This window comes from Bufo bufo, chromosome 6, assembly GCF_905171765.1.
Source record: "Bufo bufo chromosome 6, aBufBuf1.1, whole genome shotgun sequence".
NCBI lineage: Eukaryota > Metazoa > Chordata > Amphibia > Anura > Bufonidae > Bufo > Bufo bufo.
Genome location: NC_053394.1, coordinates 159103931 through 159127042, shown reverse-complemented (window position 1 = coordinate 159127042; position 23112 = coordinate 159103931). Strand labels below are relative to the sequence as shown.

The window sequence follows — 23112 nt, the reverse complement described above, 5'->3', positions numbered from 1 at the left end:
GACTGTGTCCTATGTGTATTGCCTGGTCCCCCCCGTGTTTTGCATTGGTGTCTTTGACCCCAGTGGGTGAGCAGCCAACCACACTAGGACTAGTCCAAGAGCTAGCAGCCTGATGGTTCCTCCGCAGTGAAGCCCAGATCCATGTATAGAGGCTAAAGGCTGAAAATCCAGGGGACCACCATGATAATGCCCTCAGGACTAGCCAAAAGTCAAAGCAGTTGGTTGGCACAGTGGGTCCACACTCACTGCCCGTAACACATGGTTTCACAGTGTATTGTGGAAAAAAGTCCATCAAGTACCTCAAATAAACACATAGGAATAAACAGTATGTAATACCACATGTTCAATGATAGCATTGTAACTATTCAAGGTGACTCACATGTACTTCTCCCCTCCCTGTTCTCATCCTTACCACCTGCATTTCTTTGCCCTTTGAACCCCTCCAATCTTCTAGGCCCTATCGAAGGCTGCATTTTATCATGGGTCAGAAAGAGATAGATAGATAGTTGACAAACCTTTTCGGCAAGATTGGTGAAGTTCTGGCCAGCAAGTCTGATGATGTCCCCAAGTCTGAAGATTGGGCAAAAAGGGGATTTGGCTGGATGATAACGGCAGTTTAGACTTTCAGGCAGGTTTCCTCTAGTTAAAGAAGTAACCAAGAGTTAGATGATGAAGACGTTGTGCTAAATGTTTAAAAAGAACAATTTGTCAATGGACCAAAGCAAAATAGATAGTAAATAGTCACTGTCTGGTCATACCAAAAGGATCATGATCAGGCATGAAAATGAATAGTCATCACCTTCTAACAACTCAAACTAGCTTCCATTAGAGTTGCAATCTTCTTAATATTTATTATGATTACGCGTCCATTGCCCTGACTGCTGAAGAACCTCTTTGTAAAAATATGAAGGTGAAGTCTCATGTCAGTCATCAGAGATTGACATGGAGCTCTCCTGCTCCTGTGGGCATTATAAGGTATGACATCTGTACTGGTCCCTGCTGGGTGCATCCTCTTTTTTTTTTTTAGATATAATTTTTATTAAGTTTCCAAATTATTTTCATCAAGACAATTGTATAATACAAATCGTTCAATCAAAGTGTATGCAAGATATTCATAAACAATACAATACAATTCCCCTACCCTCCCACCACCCTTCCTCCCTGACTGGGAAAACATTCTACCCCCTCCCTCTCTCTCTACTTCTCTAATGCACCAACATTGCTTTCAATCAATCTGAAGTCTCCCCAGAGTTTGGTTTAATTTTTTCTTCAAGTACCACTCTTAAAGAATGAATGGGGACATTAAAGTGCGCATGTCCCTATCTGAATATACCACTCCTATAAAAGACTCCCATTTCTTGAAAAAAGAGTTTATAAATCGCTCTCCCATTTGTTCCGCTTCAATTCTCTCCATATCCAGGCAAAGCTTAGCATGGTTAAGAACCTCTGTCATTGATGGCAGTTGAGGTTTGAGCCAGTGCTTGAAAATACAGCGTTTGGCTGCCAGTAGTAAGATGTGAATAACTGGTCGAACATTGGTCCCATTTGCCTGGGCATGGAAAAGCATTAAGTCAGGAGACAAAGGTATTGAGATTTTCAGATAATCTTTAATCTGAGATCTGACTAACCTCCAAAATTTCTGAGAGGCTGGACAGGACCATACTCCATGGCTCAGATCAGATTTGTCCAAATGACATTTAGGGCATCTAGTTAATCTATCAGAGGGTGCATCCTCTTTTTAACAAGTGCAGTGTGAAACTGCAAGTTTTGTTATGCCATGGTTCTTTGTTGGGTGATCACTACACCTTCTGTTGCCATCCTACCATGTAGGCCAGTAGTGTGTAGAACCTGATGTGGTTGACACCTTCATGCCAGTCTCATTCACTGAACTCTATAGGTTTTTGAAGTGATGGTTGACCTCTACATGGCATTCCTCACCCTTGTTGCTCTGGTGTTGAGGGAGGCCTTGTCTAGGCAGTGATTGGCTGTTATGTTATGTTTCCTCACCAGTGAGCAAATAGTGCTTAGTGAAGTACTGTATTATTTTTCAGGCTTTTCCTATTTTGTGTGTGTGTCTATGACTATATCTTTATTTTGCTTAGTTTAAGTTCACATCAGTGCTTATGGATTCTGTGGCTCTGTTTCTTTAAATAAAAATGGAATTAAACATTTACGCTATTATCACCATTGATTCAATGACTCATCTGTTATGCTCAGTTTGATTCCTTCCCATCATGTTTGGTCAATCCATTTAACGGATGGAACAGAATAACAGAAAACGCACCGCAGAAGTCAATTTAGCCCTATGCTGGCTCTTATGTTTTCGTTGTCGCTGATTTCCTACAAATCCACATTCTGCTCAACAGTACCAGAACTAGGGGGTCTTATAGTCTGAAAATGCAACTTTTTCTAACGATTCACTAATATAGCCCATTTGTAAGTCAATAATTAAAGCAATATATTTCAGCTCAACAGGGGTTGAATACATACAGTATTTAAGGGAAGTTTTGACAAATACTGAATTATGAGTGAACATGTACTTTGAGAGCATACTGATTTTCATTAAGAATATAGTCTGGAACAATCTGTGCTAGTGTCGTTTGTAATCCACACCGGAAGGTTGAATACAAAGCACTATGTCCCATATGTATATCATGGACCAATCCCTGATTATAAACTTAAACCTCTATGAAAACATTTTGCCTGAAACCTTTCATTTTTATATATACATTTATTTTATATATACATATGTATGCATTTTTACTGTATGGACACATTGTATCATATACACTGCTCAAAAAAATAAAGGGAACACAAAAATAACACATCCTAGATCTGAATTAATTAAATATTCTTCTGAAATACTTTGTTCTTTACATAGTTGAATGTGCTGACAACAAAATCACACAAAAATTAAAAAATGGAAATCAAATTTTTCAACCCATGGAGGTCTGGATTTGGAGTCACCCTCAAAATTAAAGTGGAAAAACACACTACAGGCTGATCCAACTTTGATGTAATGTCCTTAAAACAAGTCAAAATGAGGCTCAGTAGTGTGTGTGGCCTCCACGTGCCTGTATGACCTCCCTACAACGCCTGTGCATGCTCCTGATGAGGTGGCGGACGGTCTCCTGAGGGAACTCCTCCCAGACCTGGACTAAAGCATCTGCCAACTCCTGGACAGTCTGTGGTGCAACGTGACGTTGGTGGATAGAGCGAGACATGATGTCCCAAATGTGCTCAATTGGATTCATGTCTGGGGAACGGGCGGGCCAGTCCATAGCATCAATGCCTTCGTCTTGCAGGAACTGCTGACACACTCCAGCCACATGAGGTCTAGCATTGTCTTGCATTAGGAGGAACCCAGGGCCAACCGCACCAGCATATGGTCTCACAAGGGGTCTGAGGATCTCATCTCGGTACCTAATGGCAGTCAAGCTGCCTCTGGCGAGCACATGGAGGGCTGTGCGGCCCTCCAAAGAAATGCCAACCCACACCATTACTGACCCAATGCCAAACCGGTCATGCTGGAGGATGTTGCAGGCAGCAGAACGTTCTCCACGGCGTCTCCCGCCTCTGTCACATCTGTCACGTGCTCAGTCTGAACCTGCTTTCATCTGTGAAGAGCACAGGGCGCCAATGGCGAATTTGCCAATCTTGGTGTTCTCTGGCAAATGCCAAACGTCCTGCACGGTGTTGGGCTGTAAGCACAACCCCCACCTGTGGACGTCGGGCCCTCATATCACCCTCATGGAGTCTGTTTCTGACCGTTTGAGCAGACACATGCACATTTGTGGCGTGCTGGAGGTCATTTTGCAGGGCTCTGGCAGTGCTCCTCCTGTTCCTCCTTGCACAAAGGCGGAGGTAGCAGTCCTGCTGTTGGGTTGTTGCCCTCCTACGGCCTCCTCCACGTCTCCTGATGTACTGGGCTGTCTCCTGGTAGCGCCTCCATGCTCTGGACACTACGCTGACAGACACAGCAAACCTTCTTGCCACAGCTCGCATTGATGTGCCATCCTGGATAAGCTGCACTACCTGAGCCACTTGTGTGGGTTGTAGACTCCGTCTCATGCTGCCACTAGAGTGAAAGCAACGCCAGCATTCAAAAGTGACCAAAACATCAGCCAGGAAGCATAGGAACTGAGAAGTGGTCTGTGGTTACCACCTGCAGAACCACTCCTTTATTGGGGGTGTCTTGCTAATTGCCTATAATTTCCACCTGTTGTCTATTCCATTTGCACAACAGAATGTGAAATTGATTGTCACTCAGTGTTGCTTCCTAAGTGGACAGTTTGATTTCACAGAAGTGTGATTGACTTGGAGTTACATTGTGTTGTTTAAGTGTTCCCTTTATTTTTTTGAGCAGTGTATATACATCCACAATATACAATATGATCTATAATTACTGAGTAGACAACCTCTAGAATGCTACTTACCTCTCAAAGTCAAAAATTGGAAATCTCACACTGTTTTTGACAAAAATAGTGAAGTTTTCAGCTTCCATCAAGATAGGCCTTAAGGATAATATGAGAAATTTAGCAAAATAGACATAGAAGAACCATTTATTATATAGCAATCCAACTCCCATCCTCCCCCACGGACAGTTTGGCCTTAGGGGTGTGGTACTTACACAAGGCACATTACTTTTCACTAATGCAGGTCCAAATAGCCCATCCACCTGAAGTTTGCACCACAAATCTTACACTTGGTCTCATGGGATCTACCTACATTGCCTACTTTATTGTCGGGCAGTGATATTTGGGCACTGTGTTACCGTGTTATTTGTGCACCATTTGATACAACATAAGGCAAGAAGGGCCTCAATAGAAGGTACCGCACAGGGCACCATACAGCCTAAGTCCGGCTTTGTCTCCACCAGTTCACACCCACTTGCTCACTTGATTGTATAAGCAAAATGAATCAGGAGGTGTATGCATTTGTGTGTGGCCCTTGTACCAGATTAGAAAAATATGGCTGCTTTTTTTCCTGGAAACAAAGTCACCGGTTGTGCGCTGTATTGTATGTCAGCCCAATTCATGTTAATCAAAATGAGTTGGTCTACACTAACAGATTCCCTGCAGCTCTGTACTATTTTGTTCTACATGTGACACCATATGTGCAGTACCCGAGAGTAGGGGATATCTGCAAATGGTTTGTTTTGTGTTATGTTATGTTTGTTATCTGCTATGTAATGTGTTATACCCAGCATAGCAAGGTATGGTTGGCACGGCCGGAGTTAACCATCCTGGCCAGCCCTTGTAGGAGGTTTAGTGTGGGCTGGCCCCACCCCAAACTTAGGGTAGTTCTGAATAAGGGGTTCAGTTTGAGAGGAAGCAGTTGCCTCATGCTCCCATTCATTTAGCCTCAAACTACAGAGACTAACAGATCTCTGCGTGATTTACTGCAAGATCAGCAGAAAGAGAAGAACTTAGAATCTGCATGGCCAAGCAAAGGAGTCTTCAAGTTAACCTGCTAGTACAGCCATTCTGACTTTGCTGCCTTGAGGGACATCTTTAAGAAACCCTTATATTTGTGCCTTCAAAACCCTGTATTCTGCAATGGACACTACAGCCATTATTACTAAAGTACTGTTGTCAGCCATAGACTCTACTGAAGAGACTTTAGAAAGACAGTGTACAAAGAGCGCCATAACTCCCAGCTGCAATACCTCGCTATCCGGGGAAATAATTTGCACTGTGTGCAGATGGAACTGTGGTTCTATTGTTGAATGTACTACAACTCCCATTTTGCATTGAAGTAAAAGAGATGTTTATTCTGCTACATCTGGCCTGGTTTCCTGACTTCTACACCATACACCGGCCATTACACACCACACTCCCTGTCTTGCACTCATACAAGCACCTAACATCACAGGCACCCTGACTACCATCAAGCAGGAGCCTCAGAATCAGGGTGTGCCCCAAGCAGGGCCGGTGCCGGCCTGCTGGGGGCGCCCTGGCGAGCTCCCCCTGACTGGGACTGCAGCCCTGGGTGAGCAGCTCTTGAGCCGCCCCCAGCGCCGTTACAGGGGGGCCAGGAGGTGGAGATCCTTCTTAAATATGGCAGAGCAGGCATCTGCTTACCCTGATGGCAGGTGCCTGCTCTGCCAGTAACTTACCGCAGAAGAGGAGGCGGGCGGCAAGGGAGGCTGTTCTAGCAGCTCCCCACTCCTCCCTCGTGCGCCCTCTGTGATGCTGGAATATGACATCATTCCGGCCCCGGCATACTAAATGGCGCGCTGGAGGACTGAGGAGCTGCACCACACTGGACCCCAGGGAGGTGAGTGTTTAAGTGTTTGACTGAGTGAGTGTCTGCCTGTGTATTTATGTCAGTGAGTGAGTGTATGTATGTCTGTCTTTCTGTCAGTAAATGTATGTGTGTCTGTCATTGAGTGTCTGTGTGTGTATGTGAGTGTATGTCAGTGAGTGTGGATGTCTGTCGGTCAGTAAGTGTCTGTGTGTTTGTCAGTGAGTATATGTGTGTGTTTGTCAGTGAGTGAGTGTCTGTCAGTGAGTTTCTGTGTGTGTGTGTGTGTGTGTTTCAGTGGGTAGGTGTATGTCTGTCAGTGAGTGTCTGTCAGTGAGTGAGTGTGTGTTTGTCAGTGAGTGTCTGTCAGTGAGTGAGTGTGTGTTTGTCAGTGAGTGTGTGTCTGTCTGTCAGTGAGTGTATGTGTGTCTGTCAGTGAGTATGTCTGTCAGTGAGTTTCTGTGTACGTCATTCAGTGAGTGTCTGAGTGTGTGTATGTCTGTCAGTGAGTGTATGTCTGTCTGTCAGTGAGTGTATGTCTGTCTGTCAGTGAGTGTATGTGTGTCTGTAAGTAAGTGTATGTCTGTCTATCAGTGAGTGTATGTGTGTCTGTCAGTATGTCTGTCAGTGAGTTTCTGTGTACGTCATTCAGTGAGTGTCTGAGTGTGTGTATGTCTGTCAGTGAGTGTATGTCTGTCTGTCAGTGAGTGTATGTCTGTCTGTCAGTGAGTGTATGTGTGTCTGTCAGTAAGTGTATGTGTGTATGTGTGTCTGTCAGTGAGTTTCTGTGTACATCATTCAGTGAGTGTCTGAGTGCGTGTCTGTCTGTCCGAGTGTGTGTGTTTGTCTGTCAGTGAGTGAGTGACATGAGGGGGCGGCAAAATGGATCTTTGCCTAGGGCGGCAAAAATCCTTGCACCGGCCCTGGACCCAAGTGAAGAAAGTGTGCCTCAATGTTTCACTGCACAGAAACAATGGTGTAAGGAAACCCACCATGATTTACTAACAGCCAGAGCCACTACCACTCCCAACCTCTGCTCTGGCTCCTCCTTGGCCACTGCATATGGGGGTTCCTACCCAACTGTATTATGAACCTATTCTCCTCTAGAAGCAATGATTGGGTGGCAGAGGTTTCTAGGTACAGCAGAGCCCCATAGGAGTCTGTAGGAACTGTATTATGCCTCCAGATGCCTCAGATGCTACTTGACTGGAGAATACAATGATCTATAATTCCATTTTATTGACTCGGTGCTCTATTTTTATGGAGAACAGACTCACTTAGTGGTGTACATGGTTCGATTTCACAAATAAAAGGAACTTTCCACCTAAATCAAATATTCATCATGCCTGAAACCCACCCGGATGTGCACCCTACTGGTTATTACATTTCAGCAAGACAATCCATTAAGAGGATTAACAGCAAATACCCCAGATATACAGTACAGGAGGATGTGAGGCAGTGCTAGATAAAAGCACATTATGTGGGATTGTGGGAAATATGAATAAAACATATGTGACCTGAGAGGTCTGATAATAGCATCTCTACTGGCTAGCCGGACTGTGCCCATGACTGCAGACAGCACCCAAATTAGATTTAGTACGTAATACCGGCCATACAATACTCATTCTACCAACCAGAGTCATAAAGAAGCATTATTCTTGTATCTCAATACACAGATATGAGGCTTCTTGGAAGCACTCCCGACACTCAATACCTGAAGTTCTGGAATCTTATACTTCAAACCAGGGCCAACTTGTGCAGTCCCACGTGGCACATCATCTCTCACTATTGAAGGCAGGTGCCACTGGCCCTGAGAGCTTGGGCACTCGAAGTTTGCATGCACAATCCCATACTTGGTCTTGTGGTATGCAGATACATTCCCTAGTTCGTGGGTCAGCAAGCTCCGACACTCCAGATGTTGGGAAACTACAACTCCCAGCATGCACACTTGCTTGGCTGTTCTCAGAACTCCTATAGAAGTGAGAGGCTCCTCCTGGAAATTTTAGTTTCACAATCGCTGGAGTTTGCTGACCCCTGCCTTAGTTTATTGTTTGGGCGGTGTTATTTGTCCATTTCACTAGCTGGTCGATTGTGCTCAGTTTAAATCTTCAGCTGCCACCTGCCATATGTTTTGTTAGAAGTTATGGCAGTTACAGGGAGAGAGCTGCAGCAGAAAGGACATACCCCCTGAGCTGCCAGGCTGAAGATAATCTAGCAGAGCAGCTGGAGCAATGAGGGAGAGATGTGGTTTTTTAGGATGCACTTTCTTATTCTGACACGGCTTTCATTGTTTTGTTTTTTTCCCCATGTGGATTTGACGTGGTTTTTCATCCTGCCCAAGTCAATGGGAAGTCTGGACGCGTTTTTTTTGCATCAAGAATGGTCATGTGACTTCTTTTTCCTGCGGTGCGTAATGTAAAACCGTAAATAAAAAAAAAGGCACCATATGAACTAATAAGAGGTTTCCCCATTTGATTCAATGGAGACGAATTGCAAGCATTTTCTTTTGGTTTTTGGGCACGCAATCCATGCCAAAATCCACGTGGAAAAAAATCGGTGTGAACTTACATCCACCATTCATGCAAACATACTCCATTAGTTCATTAAAGGGAACCTGTCAGCTACAAACACCATAAACCACAAGCATTACCTTAAAGATGTTATCATCATGTTTCTCAAGATGTGTTTGTCTATGTCCAATTTCCAAGATCGCTGAACAAGAACTTTTATTCCCCTGCAGGCCGTATGTAAATGAGGATCTTGAAGTCAAGCTCACCGCCCCCCTTCCCTCCCCTTAGCACTTGATTGACAGCCTTTGGTATAGTTTCAGGTGCAATTTCATCCTAGATTTCACGCATGCGCTGTATGATTACATTTCCGGTGCTTGCACATTGATCCATGCTGTTCTGTACCTGCAGGCACAGACTCAAGTGTGCGAGTGCACCACAGAACATTGCCGCATATATATGTCACTCACAGGAGCTCACAAAGTACAATGCAGCAGGGATCAATGAGCAAGCACCGGAAATGCAATCATACGGCGCATGAGCGAAATCCAGGATGGAATCACGCCTCAAACTATGCCAAAGGCTGTCAATCAAATGCTAAGGGGAGGGAAGGGGGCGCGGAGAGCTTGACTTTAAGCAAGAAAGCCGCTGCTGCCTTGACTTACAGATCCTCATTTACATACGGCCTGCAGGGGAATAAAAGTCCTTTTTCTTGCACATCGGACATCTAAGACAAAAACATCTTGATAAACATGATGACAACATATGTAAGGTAATGCTTGTGGTTTATGGTGCATCTTGTAGCTGACAGATTCCCTTTAAATTCAACACAAAGTAAAAAATGGATGCAGATCCCCTGCAGATGTGTAGTTACAGTACAGACTACAAATAAACCCTATATAGTCTGATCCTGCAGCCAGTCCAATCGACATTCAAAAGAGGTTGCCATGAATTTGGCAAGTGGGCTTATAAATTGTGAGCAAAACATATACTAAGAACCTCAAGTACATGTTAACAAATGTTGCTTAGCAGCAATATATCAAGATATAACATGTGGATGTGTGGTTTATGCCTTTTTTTCTACATTTATCATAATACATAACATCAGGATCAGAATACACAGAGCTGGTTTGTAGTCACCAGTAACCATAGAGACACACAGGTCTGCACAGGAGATGTATACACAAAACGGTATGATTTTTTTGAATCCTGATTATTTGCAAAGTTACTTACATACGGACTGTGTCATTCTCTGTGGGGCACCAACCTTGAATTTGACAATACGAAAGGACACAACGACCAGTGAGAAAGCCTGCAATACACAAGAACAACTTCCTCACCCAATGGCAGCGAAGCATTTATGCAGCTTATTATACAAGTAGTACTGTAATAGCCAAATCTCCCACTATCAAGTGTCTCTTTCTTTATCTCTGTTTGTCTGTCTATACACGTAGGGTCTGATTAAGGTTGTGGAGAACCCTGGGCAAAAACCAACAGCAAGTCCTAAAATCAATTCAAAATCGCAGTGATTGATTGTGAAGAGGTTTATGGGATGGTTTATGTGAGTGTGTTAATGGGCACAATTCTGAGTCAGGTAACTGGTGTCCTCAGGCTCCAGCGCTGTCTATGCCCTAATCACTGGTCCACACCTAGGCCAGTAGGATCTAAGAGTGCAGGGATTCTGCTATACAACCAATTTTGAGTGGTGAGATCAGGATCCGAGATTTTGAGAAGAGGTCTGATGAGCATTGTTGAAGATTATTTTTTTTTTTAACATAGTCAGGTCAATAAATATTGGGACATCAACACAATTCTAACATTTTTGGCTCTATACACCACCACAAGGGATTTTAAATGAAAACGAACAAGATGTGCTTTAACTGCAGACTGTCAGCTTTAATTTGAGGGTATTTACATCCAAATCAGGTGAACGGTTTAGGAATTACAACAGTTTGCATATGTGCCTCCCACTTGTTAAGGGACCAAAAGTAATGGGACAGAATAATAATCATAAATCAAACTTTTACTTTTTAATACTTGGTTGCAAATCCTTTGCAGTCAATTACAGCCTGAAGTCTGGAACGCATAGACATCACCAGACGCTGGGTTTCATCCCTGGTGATGCTCTGCCAGGCCTCTACTGGAACTGTCTTCAGTTCCTGCTTGTTCTTGGGGCATTATCCCTTCAGTTTTGTCTTCAGCAAGTTAAATGCATGCTCAATCAGATTCAGGTCAGGTGATTGACTTGGCCATTGTATAACATTCCACTTTTTTCCCTTAAAAACTCTTTGGTTGCTTTTGCAGTATGCTTTGGGTCATTGTCCATCTGCACTGTGAAGCGCCGTCCCATGAGTTCTAAAGCATGTAGCTGAATATGAGCAGATAATATTGCCTGAAACACTTCAGAATTCATCTTGCTGCTTTTGTCAGCAGTCACATCATCAATAAATACAAGAGAACCAGTTCTATTGGCAGCAATACATGCCCACACCATGACACTACCACCACCATGCTTCACTGATGAGTTGGTATGCTTAGGATCATGAGCAGTTCCTTTCCTTCTCCATACTCTTCTCTTCCCATCACTCTGGTACAAGTTGATCTTGGTCTCATCTGTCCATAGGATGTTGTTCCAGAACTGTGAAGGCTTTTTTTTATGTTGTGTGGCAAACTCTAATCTGGCGTTCCTGTTTTTGAGGCTCACCCATTATTTACATCTTGTGGTGAACCCTCTGTATTCGCTCTGGTGAAGTCTTCTCTTGATTGTTGACACACATACACCTACTTCCTGGAGAGTGTTCTTGATCTGGCCAACTGTTGTAAAAGGGTGTTTTCTTCACCAGGGAAAGAATTCTTCGGTCATCCACCACAGTTGTTTTCCATGGTCTTCCGGGTCTTTAGTGTTGCTGAGCTCACCAGTGCGTTACTTCTTTTTAAGAATGTTCCAAACAGTTGTTTTGGCCACGCCTATTGTTTTTGCTATTTCTCTGATGGGTTTGTATTGTTTTTACAGCCTAATGATGGCTTGGTTCACTGATAGTGACAGCTCTTTGGATCTCATCTTGAGAGTTGACAGCCACAGATTCCAAATGCAAATAGCAGACTTGAAATGAACTCTGGACCTTTTATCTGCTCATTGTAATTGGGATTATGAGGGAATAACACACACCTGGCCATGGAACAGCTGAGAAGCCAATTATCCCATTACTTTTGGTCCCTTAACAAGTGGGAGGCACATATGCAAACTGTTGTAATTCCTACACCGTTCACCTGATTTGGATGTAAATACCCTCAAATTAAAGCTGACAGTCTGCAGTTAAAGCACATCTTCTTTGTTTCATTTCAAATCCATTGTGGTGGTGTATTGAGCCAAAAATTTTAGAATTGTGTCGATGTCCTAATATTTATGGACCTGACTGTATGGCCACTCTTTACATAAGCCATGCAAACCTATGGTGTTCCAATCACAAGTCATACATACATATTTTCTAACACACCAAAAGGAATAAATACCCCAGACCAAACCCCGGAATAATCAGACCACAAAATAAGTACAGTCTTCAGAATATATAGCTACAGCTCCCATCAGAAGTTTTCAATAGCAATACAAATATTCTCACCATTAGATGTGGGCTTGTTTCTTGTACAGTTGCTATCATTGCTGCATTTGTACTTGTCATCAGTCTGAAAAAAAGAAATACATACAGGGAGTGCAGAATTATTAGGCAAATGAGTATTTTGACCACATCATCCTCTTTATGCACGTTGTCTTACTCCAAGCTGTATAGGCTCGAAAGCCTACTACTAATTAAGCATATTAGGTGATGTGTATCTCTGTAATGAGAAGGGGTGTGGTCTAATGACATCAACACCCTATATTAGGTGTGCATAATTATTAGGCAACTTCCTTTCCTTTGGCAAAATGGGTCAAAAGAAGGACTTGACAGGCTCAGAAAAGTCAAAAATAGTGAGATATCTTGCAGAGGGATGCAGCACTCTTAAAATTGCAAAGCTTCTGAAGAGTGATCATCGAACAATCAAGCGTTTTATTCAAAATAGTCAACAGGGTCGCAAGAAGCGTGTGGAAAAACCAAGGCGCAAAATAACTGCCCATGAACTGAGAAAAGTCAAGCGTGCAGCTGCCAAGATGCCACTTGCCACCAGTTTGGCCATATTTCAGAGCTGCAACATCACTGGAGTGCCCAAAAGCACAAGGTGTGCAATACTCAGAGACATGGCCAAGGTAAGAAAGGCTGAAAGACGACCACCACTGAACAAGACACACAAGCTGAAACGTCAAGACTGGGCCAAGAAATATATCAAGACTGATTTTTCTAAGGTTTTATGGACTGATGAAATGAGAGTGAGTCTTGATGGGCCAGATGGATGGGCCCGTGGCTGGATTGGTAAAGGGCAGAGAGCTCCAGTCCGACTCAGACGCCAGCAAGGTGGAGGTGGAGTACTGGTTTGGGCTGGTATCATCAAAGATGAGCTTGTGGGGCCTTTTCGGGTTGAGGATGGAGTCAAGCTCAACTCCCAGTCCTACTGCCAGTTTCTGGAAGACACCTTCTTCAAGCAGTGGTACAGGAAGAAGTCTGCATCCTTCAAGAAAAACATGATTTTCATGCAGGACAATGCTCCATCACACGCGTCCAAGTACTCCACAGCGTGGCTGGCAAGAAAGGGTATAAAAGAAGAAAATCTAATGACATGGCCTCCTTGTTCACCTGATCTGAACCCCATTGAGAACCTGTGGTCCATCATCAAATGTGAGATTTACAAGGAGGGAAAACAGTACACCTCTCTGAACAGTGTCTGGGAGGCTGTGGTTGCTGCTGCACGCAATGTTGATGGTGAACAGATCAAAACACTGACAGAATCCATGGATGGCAGGCTTTTGAGTGTCCTTGCAAAGAAAGGTGGCTATATTGGTCACTGATTTGTTTTTGTTTTGTTTTTGAATGTCAGAAATGTATATTTGTGAATGTTGAGATGTTATATTGGTTTAACTAGTAAAAATAAATAATTGAAATGGGTATATATTTGTTTTTTGTTAAGTTGCCTAATAATTATGCACAGTAATAGTCACCTGCACACACAGATATCCCCCTAAAATAGCTAAAACTAAAAACAAACTAAAAACTACTTCCAAAAATATTCAGCTTTGATATTAATGAGTTTTTTGGGTTCATTGAGAACATGGTTGTTGTTCAATAATAAAATTAATCCTCAAAAATACAACTTGCCTAATAATTCTGCACTCCCTGTATAGTGTAGAACAAAAATATCTATTATTTGGAAGCAATAGGCATAGCGATAGGGGGTACAGAAGGAGCAGTCACACCTGGTAGCATAAAAAGACACCAGTATTATAAATAGTACATGGTAGGTATATAAGAATGGGGGGGGCTGTTACACATTTGCACTGGACCAGTGCTGGCCTTTCACATGAGACAAGAGCTATCTCTCCTGATCTTCCCATACACATGAATGCTCAGCAAAGCATGCATATGTAGTGAATGGGGAGAGGGGGGAAAGCTACTTCCAGGGCAAGATCGGGCAGCTGAAGTCCAACTTGCCTATTTTTTTAACTCCCTGGCAATGGGGATGAGTCAGGAGGATGCCATACAAACTAGCCAAAATTGCCATGAGCAGCCGACACAGATCTAATGTGTATGCCCAACTTTAGGGGTGTGAGTGTGACCTGTCCATTCAAGGCCAATTACCTGTCATTACTGAAGGGTGTACTTCTGGTTTTGATGGAGCTAGCAGTACTAATTCCATATGTTCCCAAACCTATGGATAGGCAGCTGCATGGGATGCAGCTTCATTCTCGTTGTTGGACACTTTATGGCATAGAAGTTTTAGCACAGTGTGATTGTATAATTTAGGGACTAATGGTATACCATCAGAGATGGACATCAATAGAAGGTACCACACAGGACATCATCCAAACTAAGGCTAGTCCCTATTTGAGCCGAGGTGCTTTTGATCATCTCCTCTGCTTGGAAGTTGAAATTGGTATGACCCTTGTGTTTCACTTACCTCTGGACAATGATCTTGCACTTGCTCTGGAGTTGTTATAAGTTTTGTCAGGATTACAAACACAGAGGATCCCTAAGTTGAAAAAAATAGAAATAACAGTTCCAAGCATAAAGATCTACAATCAAATGATATCTATAGGACGATATAGAAGCAATCATTAATTTCTCAAGGTCAAAGAGATCTGCAACTACAAGACCTTGTTATCTGGAAGTTCATACATTGAAAGCCATCACAAGAAATTATTCTAGATTTAGCTTCATTTTCCCAGATGGCCACAGTCAGGGCCGTCTTTACCAAGGGGAAAAAGGGGCAGCTGCCCCGGGCCCAGTTGCTCCTGGGGGGCCCAAGGCAGCTGCCTCTTGAGCCCTGCTAGCCACTGCCCCGGGTGTCAGGCTGTCAGCTACACAGGGGGTGCTGCCATGCCATGCCTGCCGGCACTCCAGGCAGCGTACTGTGAGCTGTGATTCTCTAGGACCTTAGATGACATCATCACCATGTTACCAGTAACCTAGCAATATTACTGGTCACATGGCTATGAGGTCATCAAGGTCCTACCAGGAGTGTTGTGACAGAAGTTTGCCTTAACTGTGGAGCTTTTTTTTGTGAAGATTACATCAGAAAAAGGTGACAGGGGCTGTTATGCTAATATACTGTAAACTACTGTATAGTGGGGTGCTGTATAGTGTGGGGGCCTGTATACTGTGGGGGGCTGTATAGTGTGGGGGCCTGTATAGTGTGGGGGCCTGTATAGTGTGGGGGGCTGTATACTGTGGGGGGCTGTATACTGTGGGGGCCTGTATAGTGTGGGGGCCTGTATAGTGTGGGGGCCTGTATACTGTGGGGGCCTGTATATTGTGGGGGGCTGTATACTGTGGGGGGCTGTATACTGTGGGGGCCTGTATACTGTGGGGGCCTGTATACTGTGGGGGTCTGTATACTGTATATTGGGGAATGCTATACTGCTGTACTGTATACTGTGGGGGGCTGTATACTGTGGGGGGGCTGTATACTGTATATTGTGGAGTGCTATACTGCTGTACTGTATACTGTGGGGGGGCTGTATACTGTGGGTGCTGTATATTGTGGCGTTCTATACTGCTGTACTGTATAGTGTGGGGGGCTGTATAGTGTGGGGTGCTGTATCGTGTATAGTTTGGGGTGCTGTATACGGTGAGGTGCTATACTGCTCTACTGTATACTGTGAGGTGTTGTATACTATGGGGTGCTATACTGCTCTACTATATACTGTGGGGTACTGTATAGTGTGGGGTGCTATACTGCATACTATGTGGTGCTGTATACTATAGGGTGCTATACTGCATACTGTGGGTTGCTGTATACTATATGGTGCTATACTGCATACTGTGGGGTGCTGTATACTATATGGTGCTATACTGCATACTGTGGGGTGATGTGGTGCACTGTAACACTAGGTTGAGCCGAGCCCCGGTCTCCTTCCTGCAGAGCAGTGCCCACTTCCAGCCTGAGCCCAGCTGCCCAGAGCACTGATCCTGAGCCGCTGGAGTCTTCAGAACTGGAAGTATTTACAGTCATTCACTGTACTCTACCATATGTGTGGATTTTTTGTGTGTGTGTTGTGATGGAGGGCGTGATTGCCTGCTAAGGTGTGATCCAGGGGGCCCAAGTAAATTTTTGCCCAGGGTCCAATCAATATTAAAGACGGCCCTGGCCACAGTGAGAAGTGAAGAAATACATCGTCCTCAGGGGTGTATGGCTTACCAACACTTTAACATCAACAGTTTAAGGTCTTATTTGCACATCATTGTCTAGTCAATATTTTCCCTCAGTGTTTGTGAGCCACAACCAGGTACGGGTCAGAAACACAAAAAAAGTGCAAATCTATCAATTTTACCTAATCCCTGTGAAGGCTCTGCTCCTGGTTTTGGCTTACAATCACAGATGCAAATCACTGACCTAACACTGACTTTGTAAATGAGGCCTTACATGATATTGTTCGGATATGACACTCAAGAAACCAAGTAGATGGAAGTACTGGTACATATGGTGGCTTCCTAATCTCAGAAAATGGAAGTAGATATGTTAGCTTCTTATTACAAGAAGTTTGTAGTAGATTTGGTAGCTTCCTAATTCCAGAAGTTGGATGTAGATATGGTGGCTTTCACCTTTTTCATGCCACTCTTGCTGTTCATCTGCCTACTAATCTGATTTAAAACAATTATAGTGAAAATCAGCTCACCATATTTTATTTGATGCATGAAAATGCAGGAAACATTCACAATTGTCACAAATGAGGACATAATCTAGTACTCATCAAAAACATATTCAGATTTATTTTATTTTGTTTAAAAATCCTTAATATAAACAAAGGAGACAACCGCTTACGAATTTCAGGCCCTATGGCACACTGGTGGGTGCATGGTTTAAAACAAATATGTTTACCAATCACGTATAAGACATAAGTCATATGACTACAAAAACTGATTAAACATCATAAATAGAGATGCAACTAATACACATTAACTATCACAATCCATGAGCCTGTAGAGTGGATGAATTGCCCTTGTGAACTTTAGTAAAATGAACTAAAATGACACATTCTGTAAAATGTCACATTTGCTTAAAGGGAACCTATCATCAACTTTATGGTGCCCATACTAACCGCAGAATAAAGTAGAGACAGGTGAGTTGATTTCAGCGGTCTGTCATTTATAAGTTAAAAGTAAGTGGTTGCTGAGAACCAACATCACAGTCATTGCAGACTGGGCCTGGAAAAGTCCTGGTTACTCATGAATTCCTGCTCTCCCGCCCACCTGCTGATGACTGACAGTCTTCTACCTAGTTTTCTCCCTTTCTCCAGTAGATTTGACTCTTTTCAAGACCTGTGCTGCAATGATTATGATGCTGGGTCTCAGCAACCACTTACTTTTAGCTCATGAGTAGAGTTGAGCGGATACCTGGATGTTCGGGTTCGACGGGTTCGGCCGAACTTCGGAAAATGACCCCGAACCCGAACCCCATTGAAGTCAATGGGGACCCGAACTTTTGAGCACTAAAATGGCTGTAAAAATGTCATGGAAAGGGCTAGAGGCCTGCAAATGGCGTCAAAATGTGGTTAAGAGCGTGGCAAGTGCTCTGCAAACAAATGTGGATAGGGAAATTACTTTAAATAACATAAAATACGTAAAAATAAAAAATTATCATCTTGATCTAGGAGGACCAGGTCCATATGGAGTAAGAGGTTGAGGAGGCGGTGGATGTGGCGGTGTAGGTGGAAGCGGCGGTGGAGGAGGAGGTAGCTTACACAGGTTTTTTGTTTTAAATTTTATTTTTAAAATTAGGGTACACCCCAAAACATTGGGAAATATAACCTGTGATAACCCCCTCCAGTCATGCTAAACACACGTTCAGACAATACACTGGCTGTAGAGCAGGCCAGCACCTCCAAGAGGTAAAGGGCAAGCTCAGGCCATGTGCCCAATTTGGAGACCCAGAAGTTGCAGGGGCTGACCCTTGTCCGTCAGTTCGTGTAGGCGTGTGCACACTTACTGCCCCACCATGTCGCACGTCCCCGTGATGTTCACGATCCAATTTGATATCTGCTCTATCAACTTTCGATGTTCTTTTATGCGCCTACCATGGTAATTACGGGTGGCGGGGAATCAGGGTTCCAGGCCGGACAGGGAGCGTGAGAAAAAGAGACCAAATTTAAGGGAGGATCCATTTTTTCAAATTTAAAATTAGAGTTGAAATATGGGAGAAATTATTAAAGCATAAAAGCATTGAATGTAAGGATGTGGTGCGCATTAATTACTGAATAATTTATAAAATTTTATTCCCTGTCACCTATGCATAGCAGGTGTTTATTCACGTCTAAAATTGTATAATGTCAACCCAAGAATGTAACAGAAAAATTATTGAAATTTATTAAGCTGTCAACTAGGTAGAGGAGGGTATATTACACCCAAAAATTGGTGAATTTCACCAGAATATATAACTGACAATTAAAAAAAAAAATTTTTAACCTGTATATTAGGTATAGCAGTGGTACTATACACCCAAAAATTTGTTTATTTCGCCAGAAAATGTAACTGACAATTTTTTTTATTTATTTTTACCGTTCCACTAGGTATAGTAGTGGTACTATACACACCAAAATTGGTGAATTTCACCCTAAAATGTAAATGACAATTTATTTATTTTTTAACTGGCCTACTAGGTATAGCAGTGGTACTATATACCCAAAAATTGGTTAATTTAACCCGAAAAAGTAAATGACAATTTTTTTTTTTGTTTAACCTGTCTACTAGGTATTGCAGTGGTACTATACACCCAAAAAATTGTTAATTTCACCATAAAATGTAACTGACAATTTTTTATTTATTTTTTACCGGTCCACTAGGTATAGCAGTGGTACTATACACACCAAAATTGGTGAATTTCACCCGAAAAAGTAAATGACAATTTTTTTTTTCTTTGTTTAACCTGTCTAGTAGGTATAGCAGTGGTACTATACACCCCAAAATTTGTTAATTTCACCATAAAATGTAAATGACAATTTTTTATTTTTTTTTAACCGGCTTACTAGGTATACCAGTGGTACTATACACCCAAAAATTGGTTAATTTCACCCGAAAAAGTAAATGACAATTTTATTTTTTTGGTTTAACCTGTCTACTAGCTATAGCAGTGGTACTATACACCAAAAAATGGGTGAATTTCACCCTAAAATGTAAATGACAAAGTAGTGAAATGATATAAAATAAAACACGTACAAAAAAAAAAATGGATTTATGAGGTGGAGTTCCATATGGAGTAGGAGTTTGAGGAGGCGGTGGACGCAGCAGAGTAGGTGGAAGCGGCAGTGGAGGAGGACGAGATAGCCAACACAGGTTTTTGGTTTTAATTTAATTTTGTAAAATTAAGGTACACTCCAAAAGAGTGTGAAATATCCAAAATACAAACATGAGCAATTGCGCTGCAGTATAACAATGGCTGCTTAGTGCCGGTATACATGTCTATTCTGCACAAGGTATGGACAAGTCCTGAGGGATCCATGCCTGGTTGATTTTAATGAACGTGAGCTTGTCCACATTGGCTGTGGACAGGCGGCTGAGCTTGTCTGTGATGATGCCCCCTGCCGTGCTAAACACACGTTCAGATAATACACTGGCTGCAGGGCAGGCCAGCACCTCCAAGGCGTAAAGGGCAAGCTCAGGCCATGTGCCCAATTTGGAGGCCCAGAAGTTGAAGGGGGCAGACCCGTCATTCAGTACGTGTAGACGTGTGCACACATACTGCTCCACCATGTTGGTGAAATGCTGCCTCCTGCTAAGACGTTCCATATCAGCTGGTGGTGCTGGTTGTTGTGGCGTGCTGACAAAGCTTTTACACATTTCGGCCATGCTAACCCTGCCTTCTGAGGTGCTGGTGGTGCCCCAGCTGCATTGGCGACCTCTTGCTCGTCCTCTGCCTTCGCCTTGTGCTTCCACTGTGCCCCCGATCACGCTCCAGTGACGGAATTAAGGACGGTACGTTGTCCTTGTAACGGGGATCCAGCAGCGTGGCCACCCAGTAATCAGCACAAGTTAGAATGTGGGCAACTCGGCGGTCGTTGCGGAGACACTGCAGCATGTAATCGCTCATGTGTGCCAGGCTGCCCAGAGGCAACGAAAAGCTGTCCTCTGTGGGAGGTGTATCGTCTGTGTCCTCTGTATCCCCCCATCAACCCACCAGTGATGCCCATGAGCTGGTCTGGGTGCCACCCTGCTGTGAACATGGTTCCTCCTCCTCCATCTCCTCCTCCTCATCCTCCAGAACTGTGCCCTGGCTGGACAATTGTGTACCTTGGGTTTGTGGGTGCAGGAACCCACCCTCGGAGCCACTTGGGAAAGACTGGCCGGAAACCCTACGAAATGATCCCTCTTCCTCCTCCTCCTCCAGTGCCACATCCTCTTCCATCATCGCCAGGAGCGTTTTTTCAAGGAGGCATAGAAGTGGGATAGTAACGCTGAGAACGGCGTTATCGGCACTGGCCATGTTGGTGGAGTACTCGAAACAGCGCAACAAGGAACACAGGTCTCGCATGGAGGCCCAGTCATTGGTGGTGAAGTGGTGCTGTTCCGCCGAGCGACTCACCCGTGCAGCTGAAACTCCACTATTGCCTGCTGCTGCTCGCACAGTCTGGCCAGCATGTGCAAGGTGGAGTTCCACCTTGTGGGCACGTTGCATATAATGCGGTGAGCGGGAAGGCCGAAGTTACACTGCAGCGCTGACAGGCAAGCAGCAGCAGGGTGAGAACGCCGAAAGCGCGCACAGACGGCCCGCACTTTATGCAGCAGCTCTGACATGGGGTCGTTTTTAAGGAATCTCTGTACCACCAAATTCAGCACATGCGCCAGGCAAGGGATGTGCGTCAAACCGGCTAGTCCCAGAGCTGCTACGAGATTTCGCCCATTATCGCACACCACCAGGCCGGGCTTGAGGCTGACTGGCACAAACCACTCATCGGTCTGTTGTTCAAGGCCCGTCCACAGCTCCTGCGCGGTGTGGGGTTTGTCCCCCAAACAGATACAACTGCCTGCTGTCGTTTACCCCTGGCTGTGCTGAAGTTTGTGGTGAAGGTGTTACACTGAGTGGATGAGGAGCTGGTAGAGGATGAGGAAGCGGAGTAGGAGGAGGAAGCAACAGGAGGCAAACTGAAGGGCCCTGCAATCATCGGTGGTGGAAGGACATGCGCGAAACTGCTATCCGCCTCAGGCCCAGCCGCCACTGCATTTACCCAGTGTGCTGTTATGGAGATATAACGGCCCTGACCGTGCTTACTGGTCCACGTATCCGTAGTCAGGTGCACCTTGCCACAGATGGCGTTGCGCAGTGCACACCTGATTTTGTCCCCTACTTGGTTGTGAAAGGAAGGGATGGCTCGCCTTGAAAAGTAATGGCGGCTGGGCACGTCGTACTGTGGGACAGCCACCGCCATAAGGCCTTTAAAACTATCCGTCTCCACCAGACGGAATGACAGCATTTCAAAGGCAAGTAATTTAGAAATGCTGGCATTCAGGGCTAGGGATCGCGGGTGGGTAGGGGGGTACTTCCTCTCCAGCGTTTGGTATATGGAGAGCTGAACGCTTCCGTGGGACATTGTGGAGATGCTTGGTGACCCAGGTGTTGGTGTTGCTGGCAGATCCTCTGTTTGTGGCGTGCCAGGTGGCACTGTCACTCCAGAGGTGGATGAAGAGGCCACGACTGCAGCAGAAGAGGAAGCAGGAGGAGCCAGAGACCTTTCTTTGTTTTTGAGGTGTCTACTCCACTGCAGCTCGTGCTTTGCATTTAAATGCCTGGTCATGCAGGTTGTGCTCAGGTTGAGAACGTTTATGCCTCGCTTCAGGCTCTGATTGCACAGCGTGCAAACCACTCGTGTCTTGTCGTCAGCACATTGTCTGAAGAACTGCCACGCCAGGGAACTCCTTGGAGCTGGCTTTGGTGTGCTCGGTCCCTTGCTGCGGTGGGCAGTAGGAGGCGTACTGTCTAGAGGACGGCCGCTTCGCTTTTGCACCCTGCTCCCTCTTCTGCTGTGCTGGTGGCTCTGTGAGACCACCGCCTCTTCCTACGAACTACATCGGTCACTCGCATGACCTTGATTCCATGTGGGGTTGAGGACCTCATCGTCCTCCACATCATCTTCCACCCAGTCTTCACCCCTGCCTTCCTTGTCGGTCTGCACACTTTCGAAAGCCCCAGCAGTTGGCACCTGTGTTTCGTCATCATCTGAGTATCACGGTCGGCGTGACTATCACATACGTGACACAGAGGGAGGGAACGAGGAAGGCCCTGCCCAAGTGAGAGGGAAGGTGGTGACCCCTGACTCACCTTGCGGCTGGCACCTGGCTGCCCTGACGTCCCTAGACGGGTTCCTCACCCGTACGCCGATCACGTGCCTAAAGCCCTGGCTTTCCCTGAGCTGAGCCCTAGATAGTGAACAGGGCGGTGGGAACACTAGTCCGCACCACTAGCTCTAAGGGAAAACACCAAGGGGAGGACAGACAACACGGACTCAACATATAATCCCAGGTGGGCGACAACAGGAGACAACAATAAGCCCAACAGGGATCCGGAGGGTAGCACTCTGGAACGACAACCAGGATTCACAACTCCAGTGGGTCAGTATAGATGTCCAGGCAGGAAGCTCTATAACTGGCAACTAGAGAAGTGTGAGGGGAGAATATAAGGAGGTTGGGAGTGGCAGACAAGAAACAGCTGAGGAGGAGAAGCTACGGATCCCTGAGTGAGACAAAAAGGATAGCAAGGCAAACACAGAAAACAATCACTAAGA

General features: G+C 44.7%; 1 protein-coding gene across 1 annotated transcript in view; it reads right to left on the bottom strand.

Annotated features, from left to right (window-relative positions):
* P2RX3 (purinergic receptor P2X 3) overlaps nucleotides 1–23112 on the bottom strand; it is a 121246-nt gene that overhangs the window by 48944 nt on the left and 49190 nt on the right. Inside the window, exons 3-7 of the mRNA XM_040437754.1 lie at nucleotides 14799–14870; nucleotides 12374–12437; nucleotides 9987–10065; nucleotides 4437–4514; nucleotides 516–639 (exon numbers count right to left, since the gene is read on the bottom strand). Coding sequence (XP_040293688.1) covers nucleotides 516–639; nucleotides 4437–4514; nucleotides 9987–10065; nucleotides 12374–12437; nucleotides 14799–14870 — 417 coding nt within the window. The remainder of the gene's footprint in view (nucleotides 1–515; nucleotides 640–4436; nucleotides 4515–9986; nucleotides 10066–12373; nucleotides 12438–14798; nucleotides 14871–23112) is intronic.